Source organism: Danio rerio, chromosome 8 (assembly GCF_052040795.2).
Source record: "Danio rerio strain M-AB ecotype USA chromosome 8, GRCz13ab, whole genome shotgun sequence".
Taxonomy (NCBI): Eukaryota; Metazoa; Chordata; class Actinopteri; order Cypriniformes; family Danionidae; genus Danio; species Danio rerio.
Window position 1 is genome coordinate 53485811 of NC_141028.1, and position 18326 is coordinate 53504136.

Consider the following 18326-nt stretch of genomic DNA (forward strand, 5'->3'; position numbering starts at 1 on the left):
TGACGAGCGTTTCTTTGTCAAATCAGCGTTGTCAAATTTTGATGACGTAACCGCACTGATTCCGGAGCCTCCGGAGCCGCGAATGTTATGTGATACAGCACTGGAAAGCTGAGATTCTCTTCTTTATGCCAATCTTTGAATTGTATGAATCGGATCAGCGGTTAAAACCGTTGATATGCAATTGTTCATGGTATGATAATCGTGCACATTCAAATCGTGGTAGACCGTCATACCGGTATATTGTTACAACCCTAGTCTCACGTAGCGTTTGTGAGAAATACTACAGTAAGAACTAATCTTTACTAATCAGTATTGAGAAGTTGCATTGATGAGTCACACACAATATCGTTACAAAGTTCACGCGCGCACACACACACACACAGAGAGAAACACACGCACACCGCAGCTGACACACACACACAAAGCGTCTTCTTTTATAATTGTTCTGACACGCGGCTGTGCTGATGAAGTAAAGCTGAAGTAAATCGCTGTAATTACACACGTGCACTGTTTTAAAACACTTTAAACATGTGAAACTTACTCTTAATCACATTTGATGATGATTGCTGATCCTAGCGAACAGAACAGACCTTTTATTCCCGGTTGCTTTGCGTATGTCTGGTCTTGTTGACATATACACGTGACTACCGGAACATGTTAATGCACGAAGCTGTCAATCAATTCGGTGGGCGGGGGGACCGCACTCCTACGTAAAGTTGTGGTCAGTCTGAAAACCGCTCCAATTGGTCCACCATTTTTATGTTGTTAAATTGAAAAAAAGGATTGGGTGTGTTTATATCACCCCAATATGACGGTCTGTACACTATATATACACATATGTCTGTCCAAATAGCTTGAAAAGTAGATTTTTCACCATATTTGCCTTTTATGAAAAACTACTCTTACTATTTTCAATTTCACAAGGTTGTTTTACAGCATTTGTATTGTAATGTAATTACAATACATTCAGTTAAAGAGACTTAAGTATTCATTTAGTTTTTCAAGAGTGAAACGAGATAAAAGACCATTGTAACCATTGTTCGGCTAGCGCAGAAATTCCATTGAAAATACTAGGGTAAAATAAACTGACATATTATAAAGACATGGCGGGAGGAAATGGAATTTAATGCAGTGCTTCTTGTCCAATCCCAGACCCACTTCATATTGTATATTTAACAGGCACTGAAGATCGCTGATTTTTGAAGAAATCTTAAACCTGACAATTTTGTAATCGAAAGACAGCTCACCTAAAGCTTTTGGGCGGCCTGACTGAAAATTAAAAGTCGATAGCCCATTGATGACCTTACTAATTCTATTCATTTGCAGCAACACAAATATTCATCCACACTTCTTTAAAGTTTGTGAGGGTTTTGTACCTTGTACCAGTTGCGATCATGCTCCGTTGAGTGACTGTAATACTGCAAGACTTTAGGGATGGTGCTCTCATTGATGCCCTGAAGGCTGAGCTGCCACTCCCCCAGCTTCAGAAAACACCTGCACAGAGAAAACACACAGCACAGATATTTGGAAAATGTCTTGCTTTGTCTTGTTTTGGAAAATATCTCTTGGTTTCCATTTACTACAGCAGAAAGAGACAGAATCCCAGAGGCAGAAAGTCTATAAAATGTATTTATTAGCATTTTTCTTATCATGGCTCTACAGGATGTGCTCATGAAAATAATATTTCGGAGCACCTATTGCACTCAGTGGTGTCAGTGGTTTGTACTTGCAACTTGTTTTTGCAGCATTGAATATGTATCAGACCTACAGTAGCTGTTGATTCTTGCAATGTTAATCATAATTCTCTCACTGCTCAAAACACACAAGAGTTTTACAAGATCATGAATCCATACCTTACAAATATATACATGTTAAACATTACAAGATAATTCTGGAGTCGCATGCTAAACAACATTTCAATGATTTGAGTTATTTGATTGAAAATACAACAAGAAATAAAATACATTCCATCTTCTTTATCAACATAATCACATGTATTGAACACAAGCTACAGTATGTCTCTATCCACCTATTTTTATGGCAATTTTGGATTATCGCATAAAAATGCTTGATGGAAACATCAAGATGTCAAGATAAATGTAGAAACAGTAACGTAAAAGTAAAATTAGTAATTAAGTAATAAAGTTGTTAGTTCCATAAGAAAAAATGCGCATAAACTATGATGAAAACACTTTTATTGAATAAACTCCAGTATCCGCCTTAAAAAAGTCATGTCGTTTTGATATAATAGATCATGTGATAATAAAAAATGTGTGAAATGTACAGCTTTAATGGACAAACTGTCATCACAGTGGGTCAGTATTATTATTTTTATTATTATATTATTATTATTACCTCCAAAACAGTCTTGAGCATCTGCGCTCCCCAAAAGCCAACACTAGCGCAAATAATTTATTATACAATAAAAAAACTCACTCAGCAGCTCCTACCACTGCAAATTCAGTTATTCTTTTTTAATATTTGGTGCCAGTTTATCAGGAAGCGACGATTTTGTTCTCTTTGAGTGGTTGGATGAAAACATAGCACTATTTGCAAATCTTTTATGCAATATAACAGTTTTGCGCACCTTTGAGATTTAATCCGCATCTTTGGAAGTAAACATAGCTACTAAGCAAGGTTTTTTGTTTGTTAATAAGATAATTAATTCAATAATAACAATATAAACTGTTAATCAATAATTATGGAACAATATACACTCTGTGGAACGATACCTCTTCAAACATTATTTAAATCAAGGCTGATCTGAAAAAGCAGTAGATTTCACTGCATTAAACGTAGGGCTAAGTGATATTTTAGAAAAATGTGTTATGTGATACAATACGATATTTGGAAAAAATAATAACCAACACGTTTCATATTATTTCAAGAAGAAGAAAGCACGCATACACACTTGATTGTTGGCCACATTTCAGCATTCTTAGAAAAAAGGTTACAGATTTTGGACATGAAAAAACAGCATGGCCAATCTGCTTAGTTTTAGAGATGCAAGTTGACATACGACTGCATTTCCTGATGTGTCGAAGTCTTTCAGAGGGTGTGCTAATATACCTTTGTCTAAAATCAATTATTATTGCAATACAATGTTTTAATATTTCTGATATATTGTGCTGCCCTAATGAAAAGAATATATTTTGGAACTATTTGGACCGGCTAAACTTTATTTACTTTTTAGGCATGATCATTATTGTATTAATTCATTAATTCTCCCACCAGGCAACGCAGTGCACATAACAACGCAGCCTCACAGCAAGAAGGTCGCTGGTTCGAGCCTCGGCTGGGTCAGTTGGTGTTTCTGTGTGGAGTTTGCATGTTCTCCCTGCGTTCGCGTTGGTTTTCTCCGGGTGCTCCGGTTTCTCCCACAGTCCAAAGACATGCGGTACAGGAGAATTGGGTAAGCTAAATTGTCCGTAGTGTATGAGTGTGAATGAGTGTGTGTGGATGTTTCCCAGAGATGGGTTGCGGCTTGAAGGGCATCCGCTGCGTAAATATGTGCTGGATAAGTTGGCGGTTCGTTCCGCTGTAGCGACCCCAGATTAATAAAGGGACTAAGCCAACAAGAAAATGAATGAATGAATGAAATTCTCCCACCATTGTTATACAAACAATAAGCAGCTTTTTCCAATAGTGTGTTACTGCACAACCGGAGAGGCTGAAATGCATTTGTTGGACTGTGTTTTAAGACCCGCCACATTTCTACGACCCTGTTGTTTCTGATCTATCCAGTACAGGGTGGTTGGGTTTTGGAAGGACCATATAATAAGGGGTCTAGACATGTGCCCCTATATCTGCAGCCTTTCCAGTTTGTCTATCTCCGCTTGTATTCGTCTAGCCCAGTGGTCACCAACCCATCAATCACAATAGACTGGTAAATCTTTATCACTCTCCTGTTAGATCCTGAAAATGACAGAAGTATAAATACAAGAAATGCGAATCTCTCTTTATTTATCTTGATTGAACTGCTCTTTCTATTTACAATATGCTGCAAATGTCGCTATAGGTCTATATGACATCCTGCACCCCGTGAGGTGCGAGCCTCAACGTAATAAGGGGTCGTTCACATATGCGTCTATTGCGTGCTCAAGTTTGATATTACAAATGGCCTGATTGCATAAATAGGATGTGTTTTTCAGGCATGCATGCAGCTTTTTTTTATTAAACTGCGAAAACGTGAGGCACATAAGGCAAAAAAGCAGTGCACAAAACTCTACCGGCCAATAGAAAACAACATTAAAAAGAGCCTCTAATCTCAAACAATGCGTTTGCTGTGATCGGCTCTAACATTGTGAATTGATGCTGCAAACTATGGTAAAAAGTTACCATTGCTGAACTATATTACAATGTTTTAGTTTACTTGTTATTGTATGTATATACTTAAGGCAGGGGTGCTCAACCCTGTTCCTGGAGATCTACCTTCCTACAAAGTTCAGCTCCAACCCTGAGCAAACGCACCTGAACCAATTAATTAGGACCTGAACAGCACTTGATAATTACAGGCAGGTGTGTTTGATAAGGGTTGCAACTGAAATCTGCAGTAAGGTAGATCTCCAGGAACAGGGTTAAGCACCCCTGACTTAATCTTCATTCTCTCCAAAAACACTGATTTCTTTACAACATGAAAAGCCCTTATTTCGATATTTTTCTTTGGATATAAATTAAACCACTGCACTGTTCATGGGCCTCATGTACAATGACTTGCATTGAATTGATACTAAAACATTGCGTACGGACAAAGCTGTAAATTTGCGTACACAGTAAAAAAACATCAGATGTATGAAACACTACGTACTTGGAATCCCAAGCATATTCTCTTTGTACATCCAAATCAATGTGAAATTCACAACTCAAGCTCATTCTGGAAACGTAGCCCCGCGGACGTTTCTGGAGACCGCCATTTATCTGGCCGGAGGTACGTAAGGCCGCGTTTAGTGAACGCTGCGGGGCGGTGTGGCGCCGCTCCACCCCTCCTCTTCGCGCTCGCCGGCCGACGGCTCGCCTCCGAGTGGAGGGCTTTCCCGATGCAACCAGTTTGTCCGCTTAGCTCACAGCGTTGCGTCGGCGGAGCGGAGGCCCTGGAGGAGGAGCCGGCCGCGGGGATGACGACCGGGATCGAGTTTGGGGAACAGCGGTTCTGGAAATCAGGTAAGACGAAAAACGGAATCCGAAAAATAAGGGCGAGAACGCGGCGGGATCCGAAAACGCGGTCGAAATCAAAGACGAGGGCTTTTGCTTTTTTTTTTTCTGGACGGCTTTTGCGAACCGTCGCTCGGGTTTAGGGAAGGAGGAGGAGGAGGAGGAAGAGGAGGGCGGCCGAGTCGGCCGAGTCGGCCGATCCGGCGGCTTTTTGCGCGAGAACGGCGCGGGTGCGAACGATGCGCGCTCCCGAGAGGTGCCCAAGACGGGCCCGTGTCTATTTTTACATGTAAAGCTCATTGGGCTCAACACAAGATCAACATTCTCTGCATGATCGCTCTTAAGAATGCCATTGTTTGTAACATTAGGTGGGTTTGCAAACATGTGTACTTTTCATAGCAGCGCATACAGTGCCTCAGTTAAAGTTAATTCAAAGTGCGTGGTTATTAGTCTCGGTGTACAAGCTCGGAACTTTAAACTAGCACACAGTTGGCTGTAAAACTATACAAAGACGCAAATGATTTTGTACTCTCTGCTATGGTCTGTGTCCGAGTCGTACATGTACGGCTGAATGCTGGTCCTCTCACTTATGTTGCTTCTCTCTGTCTGCCTGTCTGTTGCCAAACACAAAGCGGGAAAGCTCTTGGCTCCGCCCACTTATTCAGTTGGGCGGGAAGTCGAAACTGATTTTCACGTGAAGCAACACGCCCCTTAAACAGCGACCTATGTACATGCCTCCAACATGACACTTTTTAACACATTATAATAAAAAATCTGAGTTGTGATTAGAACTGAACCTAAACTGGCACACTCAGAAGAGTCATAATATTAATATTAAATCTTAAAAAAGGGGTAAACTAGGTGCCCTTTAAAACCGGTTATCATCCCATGCCTAGCTCACAGGCATTTTCAAATGATCTGCTAATTCCACAGTGCATGGGCACCCAAATGTTCACCCCTCAAAATGTCATCCAAGTGCATTGTCACAGATTTTCTAAGTAAGTTAAACAAGCGTTTTTTTCTCTCTTAGATAAAACAATGTATTGTGTAGCTTAATTTTTTGTCAGTTTTTTGATAATAGATCTTGCCTTTTAGCAATGTTGGAGTTAGGGATATCTGACTAAAAAAGGTTGGTGACCATTGCCCCAGCATTTCAATGTTCTCGTTTTGAATGTAGGCATCATCTCCAAGTGAGCGGACAGAGACTCCTGCCAAATCTACAGTCGACCACATCATCATTTACCTTCATTACAGAGACTAGCATTTGATGACCCACTTAAATTTACCACCCACATTTCTACAAGTCTGGTCTTTTTCACCAAAAAGCAGATTTGTCTCGTTTCTGTCAGAGAACAATGAGCAGCTCCTCATCCAAAGTCTAATCATAACAAGAATGATATATCGCCACTCTCTATTGGTCAGCCTTCCAGCCAGAATAACCAACCCTCAACAGATGATCCTCACAGACTGGTGTATTTTAATAAAACAAATACAGTCCCCACAATCATTGATCATAACCAAAAGCAGTGGTGTACTGAGACACTCGATCAATAGGATGAGGAGTAATGAGGAAAGTTTGACAAGCACATTTTGGGTTTACGACTGGTATTGGAGCGAGGATAGTAGCCCATTGCTGTTTCTTTAATTCTAGGCCAGACACAGAAATAGAAGTAGCTGGAGTGAATTACGGACAATAAGAGAAGCTGCATGCATAATTACAGCGGAAAAACAAAAATCTAATTCACTGAATTACTGCGTTTTAAGTCTTGGACGATGTAGAAAAATACACAAAATAGGTCTTGAAAAATGTCACGTATATTTGATATAAAAAATCCAAAGCAATATGAAATAAGAAATGTAATATTGTAGTAGTTATAAACAAATGAAAAAAAAATGCTAATGTTTTAATTAGTGTCAACATTTTCTTTGGAAAGCACAGATCTGCTTGATGCAAAAATCTTAACTGCAGTAAAAAAACTCCTGGCTATAGGGGCGAAAGTTAAATTATGGTCTGCTGCAATGGGTTGATTTCGGAATAGTGTAACGGGGCTCAATAATATATATATACACACAACAGTTCTGTCTGGTTCTCGAATCTGACTGGCTGATAGCTGTGCAATTTTCTGCAATAACAGCACTCGTACAGCCCAGACAGAGTGACAGCAGATCAATAAACTCATGTACAAAAAAACACAATGTACTTTTGAGTCTTTTTAAGTAGAGGATGTAGTTGTTTAGATTGCAACTATCCAGTTTATTTATAAGGATAGTACCTATTTTAAATTTTTATAATTTCTGAGATACATCGTCGGCATCCATCAGCCTGTCATACTAAGCAGAGCGAAAACGGTTGATGTTGTGCCACAAGATGGCGACAAGGACCGCATAATAAGCCCTTAGAGGGAAAAAAAACTGCTTAATTTCAAACTACAGTAGATCAAATCAATACAGAACAGGTAAATGACATTCTAAGTAGACCTCTCTCTTTTGTATGTTGTAGTGCTGTATTAAAACCATAGTAATCTGGTTGTGTTTTTGCTTTTTGGAGTTAATTATTGCGATATGCCGATTACAACAGACAAACATTGGAAAAATTCTCTAGACTGATGGCATTCCATGCCGTTCAGCCTTATAATCTTAAAGTGTCAGCAAAATCACTTGTTTTATCATCACTTTAGACATTACGCTAGAGAATCATTCAAATAGTTCTAAAGTGACGTGTGTGAAATAGCATTGGTTTCTGCTTGTCACACAGCCAGTGATCGCTTTCCAGAGATCGCTGGTTCTCACACGAACTCTCAGGAATACACTTCCGCATTACCCAGGACTACACATTCATACATGCACTTCTCCCAGACACGCACGCCTGCTCATTCATCTACCCTGATTACAATCACCAGCTGCACCTTGTCAGAGACTGATACAAACCATTCATAAGCCACTCTTTCACCCTTCCAGTTTGCCGAGTCTTGTTTACCTTAGTGTGACTTTACAACGCGTTTCCCTGTCTTGTTTCTCCGAGTTAGACCCTAGCCTTGTATTCACTGTTCTCCTGTTTAGCCGCCTGCCTTTTGACCTATTGCCTGTTAATACGACTACGATTCTGGACTGCCCTAATATACCCGTTTGCACCTGTATGACCACTGCTTGCCTGACGCTGAATAAACCTGCATATTGGATCTTACCTTCTGTTGTATCTGTCACTCCACCCCCGTCGTTACACTGCTGTTTTGACGTCAGCTGCAGATGTGAATAAATGGTAGATGAAAGTAGTTCCTTATACAAAAGGGTTTGAGACTCTCCGTGTTTGACTTTCTTGTTTATATACATGATTATGCCATCAAACTTAAGCTGTCTTTCAGATGAGACGTTAAACCGAGGTCCTGACTCTCTGTGGTCATTAAAAATCCCATGGCACTTCTCGTGAAAGAGAATCATCCCCTTCCACCGAATTGACTGTATCACTGTCTCTCCACTCCACCAATAGCTGGTGTGTGGTGCGCGCACTGGCGCCGTTGTCCTGTGGCAGCCGTCACATCATCCAAGTGGATGCTGCACACTGGTGGTGATGTGTAGAGACCCCCCCCTCATGATTGTGAAGCGCTTTGGATGTATGGCCATACACAATAAATGCGCTATATAAATACACATTACATTACATTACAAACTGTTGTATAAACGCACTATCACACTTATAGCAGTGCAATATGGCTGTTTATTATCACTGGTGGGACACTAAGGCACTCGGCCTGCAGCGAGCTAAAACACGCCTCCCACCAGTGCCAATATACAACCATATCGCATTGCTACTCATGTGATATTGCTTATAAATATATTATATATATATTTATATATACAGTTGAAGTAAGAATTATTAGCCCCCCTTTGAATTTTCTTTTTCTTTTTTAAATATTTCCCAAATGATGTTTAACAGAGCAAGGAAATTTTCACAGTATGTCTGATAATATTTTTTCTTCTGGAGAACGTTTTATTTGTTTTATTTCGGCTAGAATAAAAGCAGGTTTTACATTTTTTAAAAACAATTTTAAGGTCAAAATGATTAGCCCCTTTAAGCTAAATTTTTTTAGATTGTCTACAAAACAAACCATCGTTATACAATAACTAGCCTAATTACCCTACCCTGCCTAATTACCAAATTAACCTAGTTAATCCTTTAAATGTCACTTTAAGCTGTATAGAAGTGTCTTGAAAAATATCTAGTAAAATATTATTTAGCCATCATGGCAAAGATAAAATAAATTTAGTTATTAAAACTATTATGTTTAGAAGTGTGTTGAAAAAAATCTGTTAAATCTGTTAAAAAGAAACGGGAAAATAATAAACGAGGGGGTGCTAATAATTCAGACTTAAATAAAGCTATGATTTCTCAAGATTAGCTCAATTTAAAAATCATTACAATCAAATATTTACTGTCTTTGGCTATTGATAACGTACAGGTTTACAGCTTCTGCTGATGTTGTGATCTCTTGTCAGCTGTTGCCAAAGCATACGGCTAAGCCAGACACTCGTGAATTCCAGAGACAAGACCATTGAATGAAACAGATGTGCATCCTTTCCTCAGCGCTTATTATTGTCAGCCTGCGTTCAGAAGAAAGTTTGTCAGGGCATTAGGGGAGGAGCAGAAAACGCTGACCAGACAGGTGTTTTCCTCAATCTAACCACTTGAAAACATTCAATGCTAAAGTCTATATTTTCAGTTATCAGAAAGAAATTCCATTTTGAGAAGAGTAGAAGAATCTGAAAATAAGAATACGCAACACATCAGAAAACCTGTTCTTAAAATTCTGATTCAAAACCCTTGATTGTTGCTGGAAAATGATATGTTCAGTGTCTTCTTCAATATCGGCCTGCTGGATCAGTTAAACAAATCCCTTTTTTCTTCATTGTCCGCGTTCCAGTAAAATGTCCCCAATATTAATTTAGACGAGACGAAAATTTAGTAAGAACAATCTCTGGCCTTAAAGAACACCTGGGCCTGGAGGAGTCAAACTGCGAAGGAAAGAAGTCTTTTTAAGTGACTTCAACCAAATGGAAACTAGCCAATAAGAGAGAGGAAATATAACAGAAATCGTAAAAGCTTGCGGAACAGAACATGGAAGAGAACATTGTGTGCGCAAAGCAGTGAACTCTTCATGCGCATGCTTCAGACACACTGAGCCATTGTGCTCGCGGAGAAGTTATACAGCATTATCTGAAAACTGAAAAAAAATTAGATTGTTCTGTTTTTACTGATTTAATTCATGTTAAATAATTTAGGACGATGCTAACAATAATGCGGGGATTCTGTTTTCAAGATTTTGCATGTTTGTGTGCAGCAATAAGTGCAATAGATGATTACAAAGTGCAATACAAATAAAATACATTACCATTATTATTGTTTTTTTTTTATAATGAAACAAACTAAATTAGTTCTGGGCACATCATGAAGAGTGTCTCTTCATGTTTATGCTTTAAGTGCATTCAAAAAAAGTTTCAAAATGTATAGTCAATTTATTAAGTTAATGAATGAACTAAAGATGTGGTCTTGCCAGATGATTTTTTTGCAGTTAATGCGACTTGACTTGCTAAACTAAAAGGGTTAAAATAATTAATTTAGAGATTTTTTACTGGTTCTTGTGAAGTTATTTTAGTAAAAAAATAAACATTTGTTAATAAATAAATGTCATTTGTCAATAATGTATACTGTAACTTTAAAATGTATTGAAATACACTGAAAAATACATTGAAAAATATCGAAAGATAAAATGTTTATTTTATTTTTTTACCTCCGATACATGAAAAAATGATGAGTTAAAGGTATTAAATTACATTATTTACAAAATTACAAATATTAATAAGATTAGAATTAAATTACATTTATCCTCATCCTCATGATTTACATTTTTTTCCTGTTTATTTACGGTTGTGAATTGTATTATGGGATGTTGATCTTTGCTCTCTGGACTTTTGATGTTGAAAAATCCCCTGCGCATTTAATCCGTGACTATTACTAATTTTTTTGTGGTTTGAAACAATATAACAGTATAATAAATAATACTGAGAGTGTGAAGTATGTAAAATAACAGAAAAAGTACTGGCAGTTTATTATCAGGTTTTTGTATTGTAATTTACAAAACCAAACCAGACTATATATATATATATATATATATATATAGTGTCAATAGGAGTTGTTGGAGGAAAGATATAGGTCTCACAATCTAATTAAAAAGCATAAATAATAATAATAATAATAATAATAATAATAAACTAAATCACAAAATATGGAAAATTGCAAATTGACAGATTTTTTTTCTTTTACAGTGCAAATTTACAGTAGATTTGACCTTCTATACTAAAAATAGTTCAACTCAAGTCTTTTTATTTTTTATAAAACTGCACAAGGTTTAGGTTTTATGTTAATACAAAAAAATTGCTTGATCAGAATATAAATGATATAGGGCAGCATGTTTCCACAGAATGTTGGAGTAAAGTCAGATAATTACAGTTATAAGTGTGGGCAAAAGGATGAGTTGTACTGACCGTGCCATTAGTTTGTGCAGCTCCAGTTTGTGCTGCTGGTCTTCAGCTGCGATGGCATGTTGTGCTTGCTGTTGCATTCCCTGCACAAAGTGCTGCATATGCTGGAAGGCATCGATCTGAGAGAAGAAGACAGAAACAAATGCTTAAATATAGCACACGAGTAATCATTGCATACTAGCACCAGACCTTTTTTATACATAGAGACCACTAGCATAGCCAGAAAAAAAAACTCTGGCTATGCCTTAAAATTTTTTTTTTAAATGAATTAATTAGCTTTTAAACAATAATTTGCTGAATGAAAATTAGTGTAATCACACTGAATCACACTCTCATTATTCTGAACACATGGAAGAAAAGTGGATTACAGTCTCAATGGATAGTGATTTTACAGATATAATAAGACAAAAATACAGGGCTCTATTTTGACGGTCCATGCGCAGAGCGCAAAGTGCAGGGCGCAAACACTTTCAGGGCGTGTCAGAATCCACTTTTGCTAATATAAGGAGGAAAAATCTGCTTTGCGCCATGGAGCATGATCTAAAAGGGTTGAGCTTATTTTCTTAATTAGTTATAGTAATAAAAAATAGCTTAAAGGGGCTAATCATTTTGTCCTTAAAATTGTTTTTTAATAAATGTAAAACTGCTTTTATTCTAGCCGAAATAAAACAAATAAGACTTTCTCCAGAAGAAACAAATATTATCAGCCACTGTGAAAATGTCCTTGCTCTGTTAAACCTCATTTGGGAAATATATTAAAAAAGGAAGAAAGCAAGGGTATTACTTCTAACTTCAACTGTACATATAGACATGTTTTTCGTTGTTTCATAAAATGTAGGCTGACGCAGGATTTTCCAAGGAGCTTGTGTTAGAGATGTTGTGCAGGTCATTCAACAAATAACTAGTTAATTTTGTATTTTTAAATTCTTTTTCTGAAAATGTAAGATTAATACTGATACAGATCAATCTGTACACTGTAAAAAATGCTTTTCTTGCTTAGATTTTTTGTCTTGTTTTTAGTCTAAATATCTAAAATTTCTTATATCAAGAAGCATTTTTTAGGCAAGCAAAACATATTGTCTTGTTTTGAGAAATAATAAGCCAAAATTAAGTGAGTTTTTCCATAAAAACAAGCTAAATAATCTGCCAATGGGGTAAGCAAAATAATCTAGTTTTTTTTTTTTGACGCAAGATTATTTTGCTTACCCCATTGGCAGATTATTTTGCTTGTTTTAAGGAAAAACTCACTTAATTTTGGCATATTATTTCTCAAAACCAGGCAATATGTCTTACTTGTTTAGAAAATTATTCTTGATTTAGGAATTTTTTAGATATTTGGACTAGAAACAAGACAAAAAATCTGGGTAAGAAAAGCCTTTTTTGCAGTGTATGTTTCAGCGCTGATGTCTCTTGAGTGTGTATGTCAAGTTTTAGCTCAAAATACCACACAAATAGTGATTTATAACTCTTTACGCTTGATCCAAATTGTGCAGTTTTGGTGACTGGTGCTTTCAATCCAACTGAGACTACAAACGCTTATGTGTCAGCATAGTAGCAGATTCAAAGTAGGACTAATGTTATCCCTGTCCAACTCTAATGGTGAATGGCTGCTTCTCACTCAGGACTGTTTATGCTATTGAGGGAGAGATTGTCAATAGGTGGGGGATTACCTTTCTAATGACGTACAAAGAGAGAAAGTTATTCTAAGTGTTTCGAAAGTTTGGGATACTTTGGTGATTCGGATGTGTGTTTAAACAAACAAATACGCTTAAAAACATGTAAACATGTCCGTCCTGCGTGTTTTATTTTAAACACAACTAATTTTCTCTTAAATGAGCACAAACAGTTACTAAGTAGTCGAATGCTTCATTATAGATGTATGTGTGTTCTTAAAATAACACCTCTGTTATCAAACAAAACACAATATGAGATTCATTTGCTGCTCTTTACTAAATAACTATAGTAACTTTAATAAAAATGCAAATACAATAGAAAGTAAAGTAGATTTTATAACTTTATTTAATTTCTGTATAGGCCATTGATTTTAATAGGCTTAAACTTTTATCTTATTGTCAATATTTTCTAATGTTTGCTATGTATTCAATCATTTGAAGCAATTTGTTGTCCCATATTTTTTACATCCCAACGTTAACAGGTATGGCATAGCATGGTTGCTAATCAATAAATAGCTTTAGTGCTATCTGTTAGTTTAAGCGTCAGCTAATCTTATGGAAGGGCATAGATGTTATGGAAAATAGTAATAGTAATGTAACTACCCTCATTATTCCTTCCTCAAGCAAATGTGTAAATATTAGATCTATTCAGCAATAACGTTAATTGCATTGGCATATTCATCTGTTTTCCCAGCTTGTAGTAGTCGATCAAAAAGCTATTTAGTTTCTTATGACTAAATGTACACTAGCAGTGGAATTTACTGCGATCTGACGGGGCGCCAACTGAAATCTTGCTTAGGGCGCCAAATTGGTAAGGGCCGGGCCTGCATTAGAGTCTGCTTATAGACTCTTGCCACACAACTGTTTAATCCCCTTATTAAAGTGATTTTTGCATATTACGTCCCCTTAAAGTTACTATGCTACATTAAAATATACCACAAACATAATTCTAGACAGGACTGTGCTGATAGATGATAGTATTGTGTATCGATGATAGGCAAAGATATCACCGAGGACTTTTGAAGACGATATTTAGCTCATTTCACATTATTATAGACCTATTACATGTTTTAATTGCATTATTAAATAAAGGTACTACTATTATTATTCTTAATCATCGTCAATAATAACAAACAAACTACAAATAACTAAAAATATGGAGAAAACGCCAAAAAGTAGAAACGGCAAGATCTCTGCCTGCCGTCTGAAAGGACTTTAATGGATCACTGTTTCTTCTGTGCGTAGGTAAATATAACTTCATTTGCTTTTATCAAATTATATTTACATATATCCATATTGCAGGAGTCCTGCGGATAACTGCCGAAAGTGAAACTCGAAAATAGCCCGAAGTCACGATCCAATCCTGTCTCGCGCCGCACTGTTGCATCGAGTCTTATGTTTGAAACAATTTAAGTCTCAGAGCCTATTTATCAGAAAGAGTGTGATTATTTCCATGGATTTTAATTATTTTCCAAAATAAAACGTAATGCAAATAAAGTAGATTATTAAATAAGTAAAAAAACAAAAAAAAAAACAGTAGAAAAGTTTTTTAAAAAGTTTAGAAAAGATTAAATAGATAAGCAAATAAGTAAACATACAAGTGCCACACCCCCATGCGATAGTATTGTGTATCGCTGATCTCACAGGGGGACGATATGGCGATCTGAAAATTTCATATATCTCCCAACACTAATTCCAGACTATTTATATTTGATCAAAATGCTAAAAACTAAATTATTTATAGTTTTGTCATTACTACCAAAGGTCATTATGACATACGGACCACCTGTAAGCAGCATGAGACCAGCATGTGACCATTTACAACTAGCAAAGGTGTTTTAGTAATATAGTGTATTGTTTTCCCATCTCTTTACAGGGATATTTCAGTGAAGCTGACGGCTCCATAGATGCATGCCAGGAATTTTAACACAGTGCTGCAATGTGGACTGGGACTGGCTCTGTGCTGTGCACTGTGATTTTCAGTGCCTGGAATTTACGTAATTCGCACATGCATAACACTTTAGAAACAAGCTAGATTACGGAATACTGACATGATGTAATTATACTGTCCGTAAAAGCGTTTACTATTTTACTCTTTAAAATTGTCATCCTCTGAAAGACACATTTTTTTTAATCATAAACACCTAACAAAACATGCTGTTGTAACCATTTAAACGCTTTATGAAATACACAAATATTTTAAAAAAGAAATAAAAAAATCTATTTTTTCAAGATATTTATATACACTGACCAGCCACTTTATTAGTACCAGGTTGGACCCCTTTTTGCCTTCAGAACTGCCTTAACCCTTCGTGGTAAAGATTCAACAAAGTACTGAAAATATTCCTCTGAGATGTTTCACCATATTGACATGATAGCATCGTGTAGTTGCTGCAGATTTGTCGGCTGCACATCCATGATGTGAATCTCCCGTTCCACCACATCCCAAAGATGCTCTATTGGATTGAGTTCTGATGACTGTGGAGGCCATTTGAGTTCAGTGAGCTCATTGTCATGTTAAAGAAACCAGTCTGAGATGTTTCGCGCTTTATGACATGGCGCGTTATCCTGCTGGAAGTAGCCATCAGAAAATGGGTACACTGTGGTCATAAAGGGATGGTCATGGTCAGCAACAATACACAGGTAGGCTGTGGCGTTGACATGATGCTCAGTTGGTACTATTGGGGCCAAAGAGCGTCAAGAAAGTACCCCAGACACCATTACACCACCACCACCACCCATAAATGTTGATACAAGGCAGGATGGATCCATGCATTCATGTTGTCGATGCCAATTTTCAGACCAATTCAACCATCATTTTCACTTTTTCCGTCACATTGTTTAAATAGCAAATACATTTGCGGCACTTTGTGGACTCATAGGTGTTCCGGTCAAGAAAAGAGGTGTGTTAAGGTGTATTGTTGGCACGTTGCTGTTTTGATGATCTAAAATAGACTGCTAAATAGACTAGCTGAAAGCAGGTCTAAAGTCCAGCGCAGAGTGCATTAGTCGTGCGCCTCAGACATTGCTTAATACACACAGGATTTACAGCAATACGCAAATATCTTTACAAATGAAAAAGAATTAAAGGATTAAATATTACAAAATTTATTATTTTCTACATAAAAAATAAAACCACTGCCTCCATGCCTTCTTCACCTCGGGGGCTTTTTTTAGTTTATTCATGACAACTTTTTTATGTTATGTTCAGCTTTTTTATGTTATTATTAGTAGTAATATTATTTATTATTTGCATATTAATATTTGTTTTATTAAAAACAAGCTCAGATTTGTCCACCTGTAAGGTTTTGGCTTATATGGGGCATAGCCAGCGCTTAATTTGTAAATTGCGAGGTCCTGGAACAGATCGGGGTAGTGGATCCGCATTGTTACCAGTGGAGGGAGAGGTGCCGTGGACGAAAGTGAAGAAGGGGGAGTGTGGTGGGGGTGGAGTTGGGTGTGAGTGTCACGGACAAAGAAGGTTGAGGAGTCGTGGAAAGACAGGGTTGGGGAGTTGCGGATGAAAGTGAAGAGCGGGGGTGCGTGTAAGAAGGGGGATCTGTAAGACCAGATTTCAGAGGTGCTGGACCACACTGTTATTATTGTTCATTTGTTTGATTGCTGGAAACTAGTACTGAATTTAGAAATAGTTTTGAAAGAAATCTTTGCACTAAACAATCAAAATTAATTATATAGGCTAATGGATGTCTTCAGTGGAGTGCGAAAGAGAGAAAGAGAAAGTAAAGTGGCCATTTGGAGGTGGCTCATTCTTTATCCTTCTGTTGCAGATGTCCGCCATGTAAATGGCAAATGCGCCATGGCAGGACGCAACTGACTCTTAAAGGAAATGGGAGATGAGACTCTGATTGGTTTATTCTCAAAACACACACAGAACTCATTTAGGAGAATAAGCTCAACCCTGTTAGATCATGCGCCACAGCGCAGAGCATATTTTTCTGTTCCTAAAATATCAAAAGTGGATTCTGACATGCCCTTAATGCTTTTGCACCCTCCACCTTAGACTTTAAGCCTAGATCGTTGAAATAGAGCCCTACAGCTTCTGAGAATCCAAAAAGAGCCATATAATGATTAATAATGTTATGATATCTGATTTAACATTAAGTTATGATTGAATTGCCTCTTGTTATGGCATTGTGCATAAAAAAGCTCATTTGCAAATGAGGTGGCATTTTGAATTGGGGTTAGGGATTTTAAGTTTTGTCCAGATATGTAGATGTTTTTGTTGATTATGGTGCAAAGTATCTGTTTGGACATTTGTTTAAAAGTGTAATTGTCTGTAATTATTTTGTTCGAAAAAGAAATCTAATCATAACCGTTGGGGTTGTGCGTTAAAAAATGCGTATTTGTAAATGTTGAAAGGATTATGTAAGGATAAACGTTTAAATCATTTGAAGTAATCATAAAATGATGTATATTTGGGGATAATGCGGTGGCATCTTGAACTGGATAAATTAGGGTTTAGGTTTTCTCATTTTTGTGCAGAAATGTAGATGATTTTGTTGATCATAGTGCAAAGTATTTGTGTTTGAATATTTGCTTTAGAGTATATAAATATTATGTTTTAAAACAATATAATTCAGATTAAATAAAAAAAATATATTGTTGAAGTCAGAATTATTAGCCCCCTTTAGAATTTTTATTATTATTTTTTTTAAATATTTCCCAAATTATGTTTATCAGAGCAAGGAAATTTTCACAGTATGTCTGATAATGTATTTTCTTCTGGAAAAAGTCTTATTTGTTTTATTGCGCCTAGAATAAAAGCAATTTTTAATTTTTTAAAAGACATTTTAGGGACAAAATTATTAGCTTCTTTAAGCTAATTTTTTTCGATAGTCTACAGCAGTGGTTCTCAAAGTGGTGGCCGGGAACCCCTGGGGGCTTGCAGGACAATGACAAAGGGGTCGCTTGGTGATTTCCAAAACCTAAATAAATTTTACCAAA

The 18326-nt window shown here is 36.9% G+C and overlaps 1 protein-coding gene across 3 annotated transcripts in view; it reads right to left on the reverse strand.

Moving 5' to 3' along the window:
- Window positions 1–18326, reverse strand: part of mtor (mechanistic target of rapamycin kinase) — a 236007-nt gene that overhangs the window by 50429 nt on the left and 167252 nt on the right. For 2 of the 3 annotated variants that reach the window (XR_015496851.1, NM_001077211.3), the window contains 2 exon segments: window positions 11692–11807; window positions 1377–1494 (listed from right to left, as the gene is read on the reverse strand). Coding sequence is in view for 1 of the 3 variants with exons in the window: in NM_001077211.3 (NP_001070679.3) it covers window positions 1377–1494; window positions 11692–11807 (234 nt within the window). In the remaining 2 variants the exon portion in view is untranslated. 3 annotated transcript variants of the gene reach the window in all.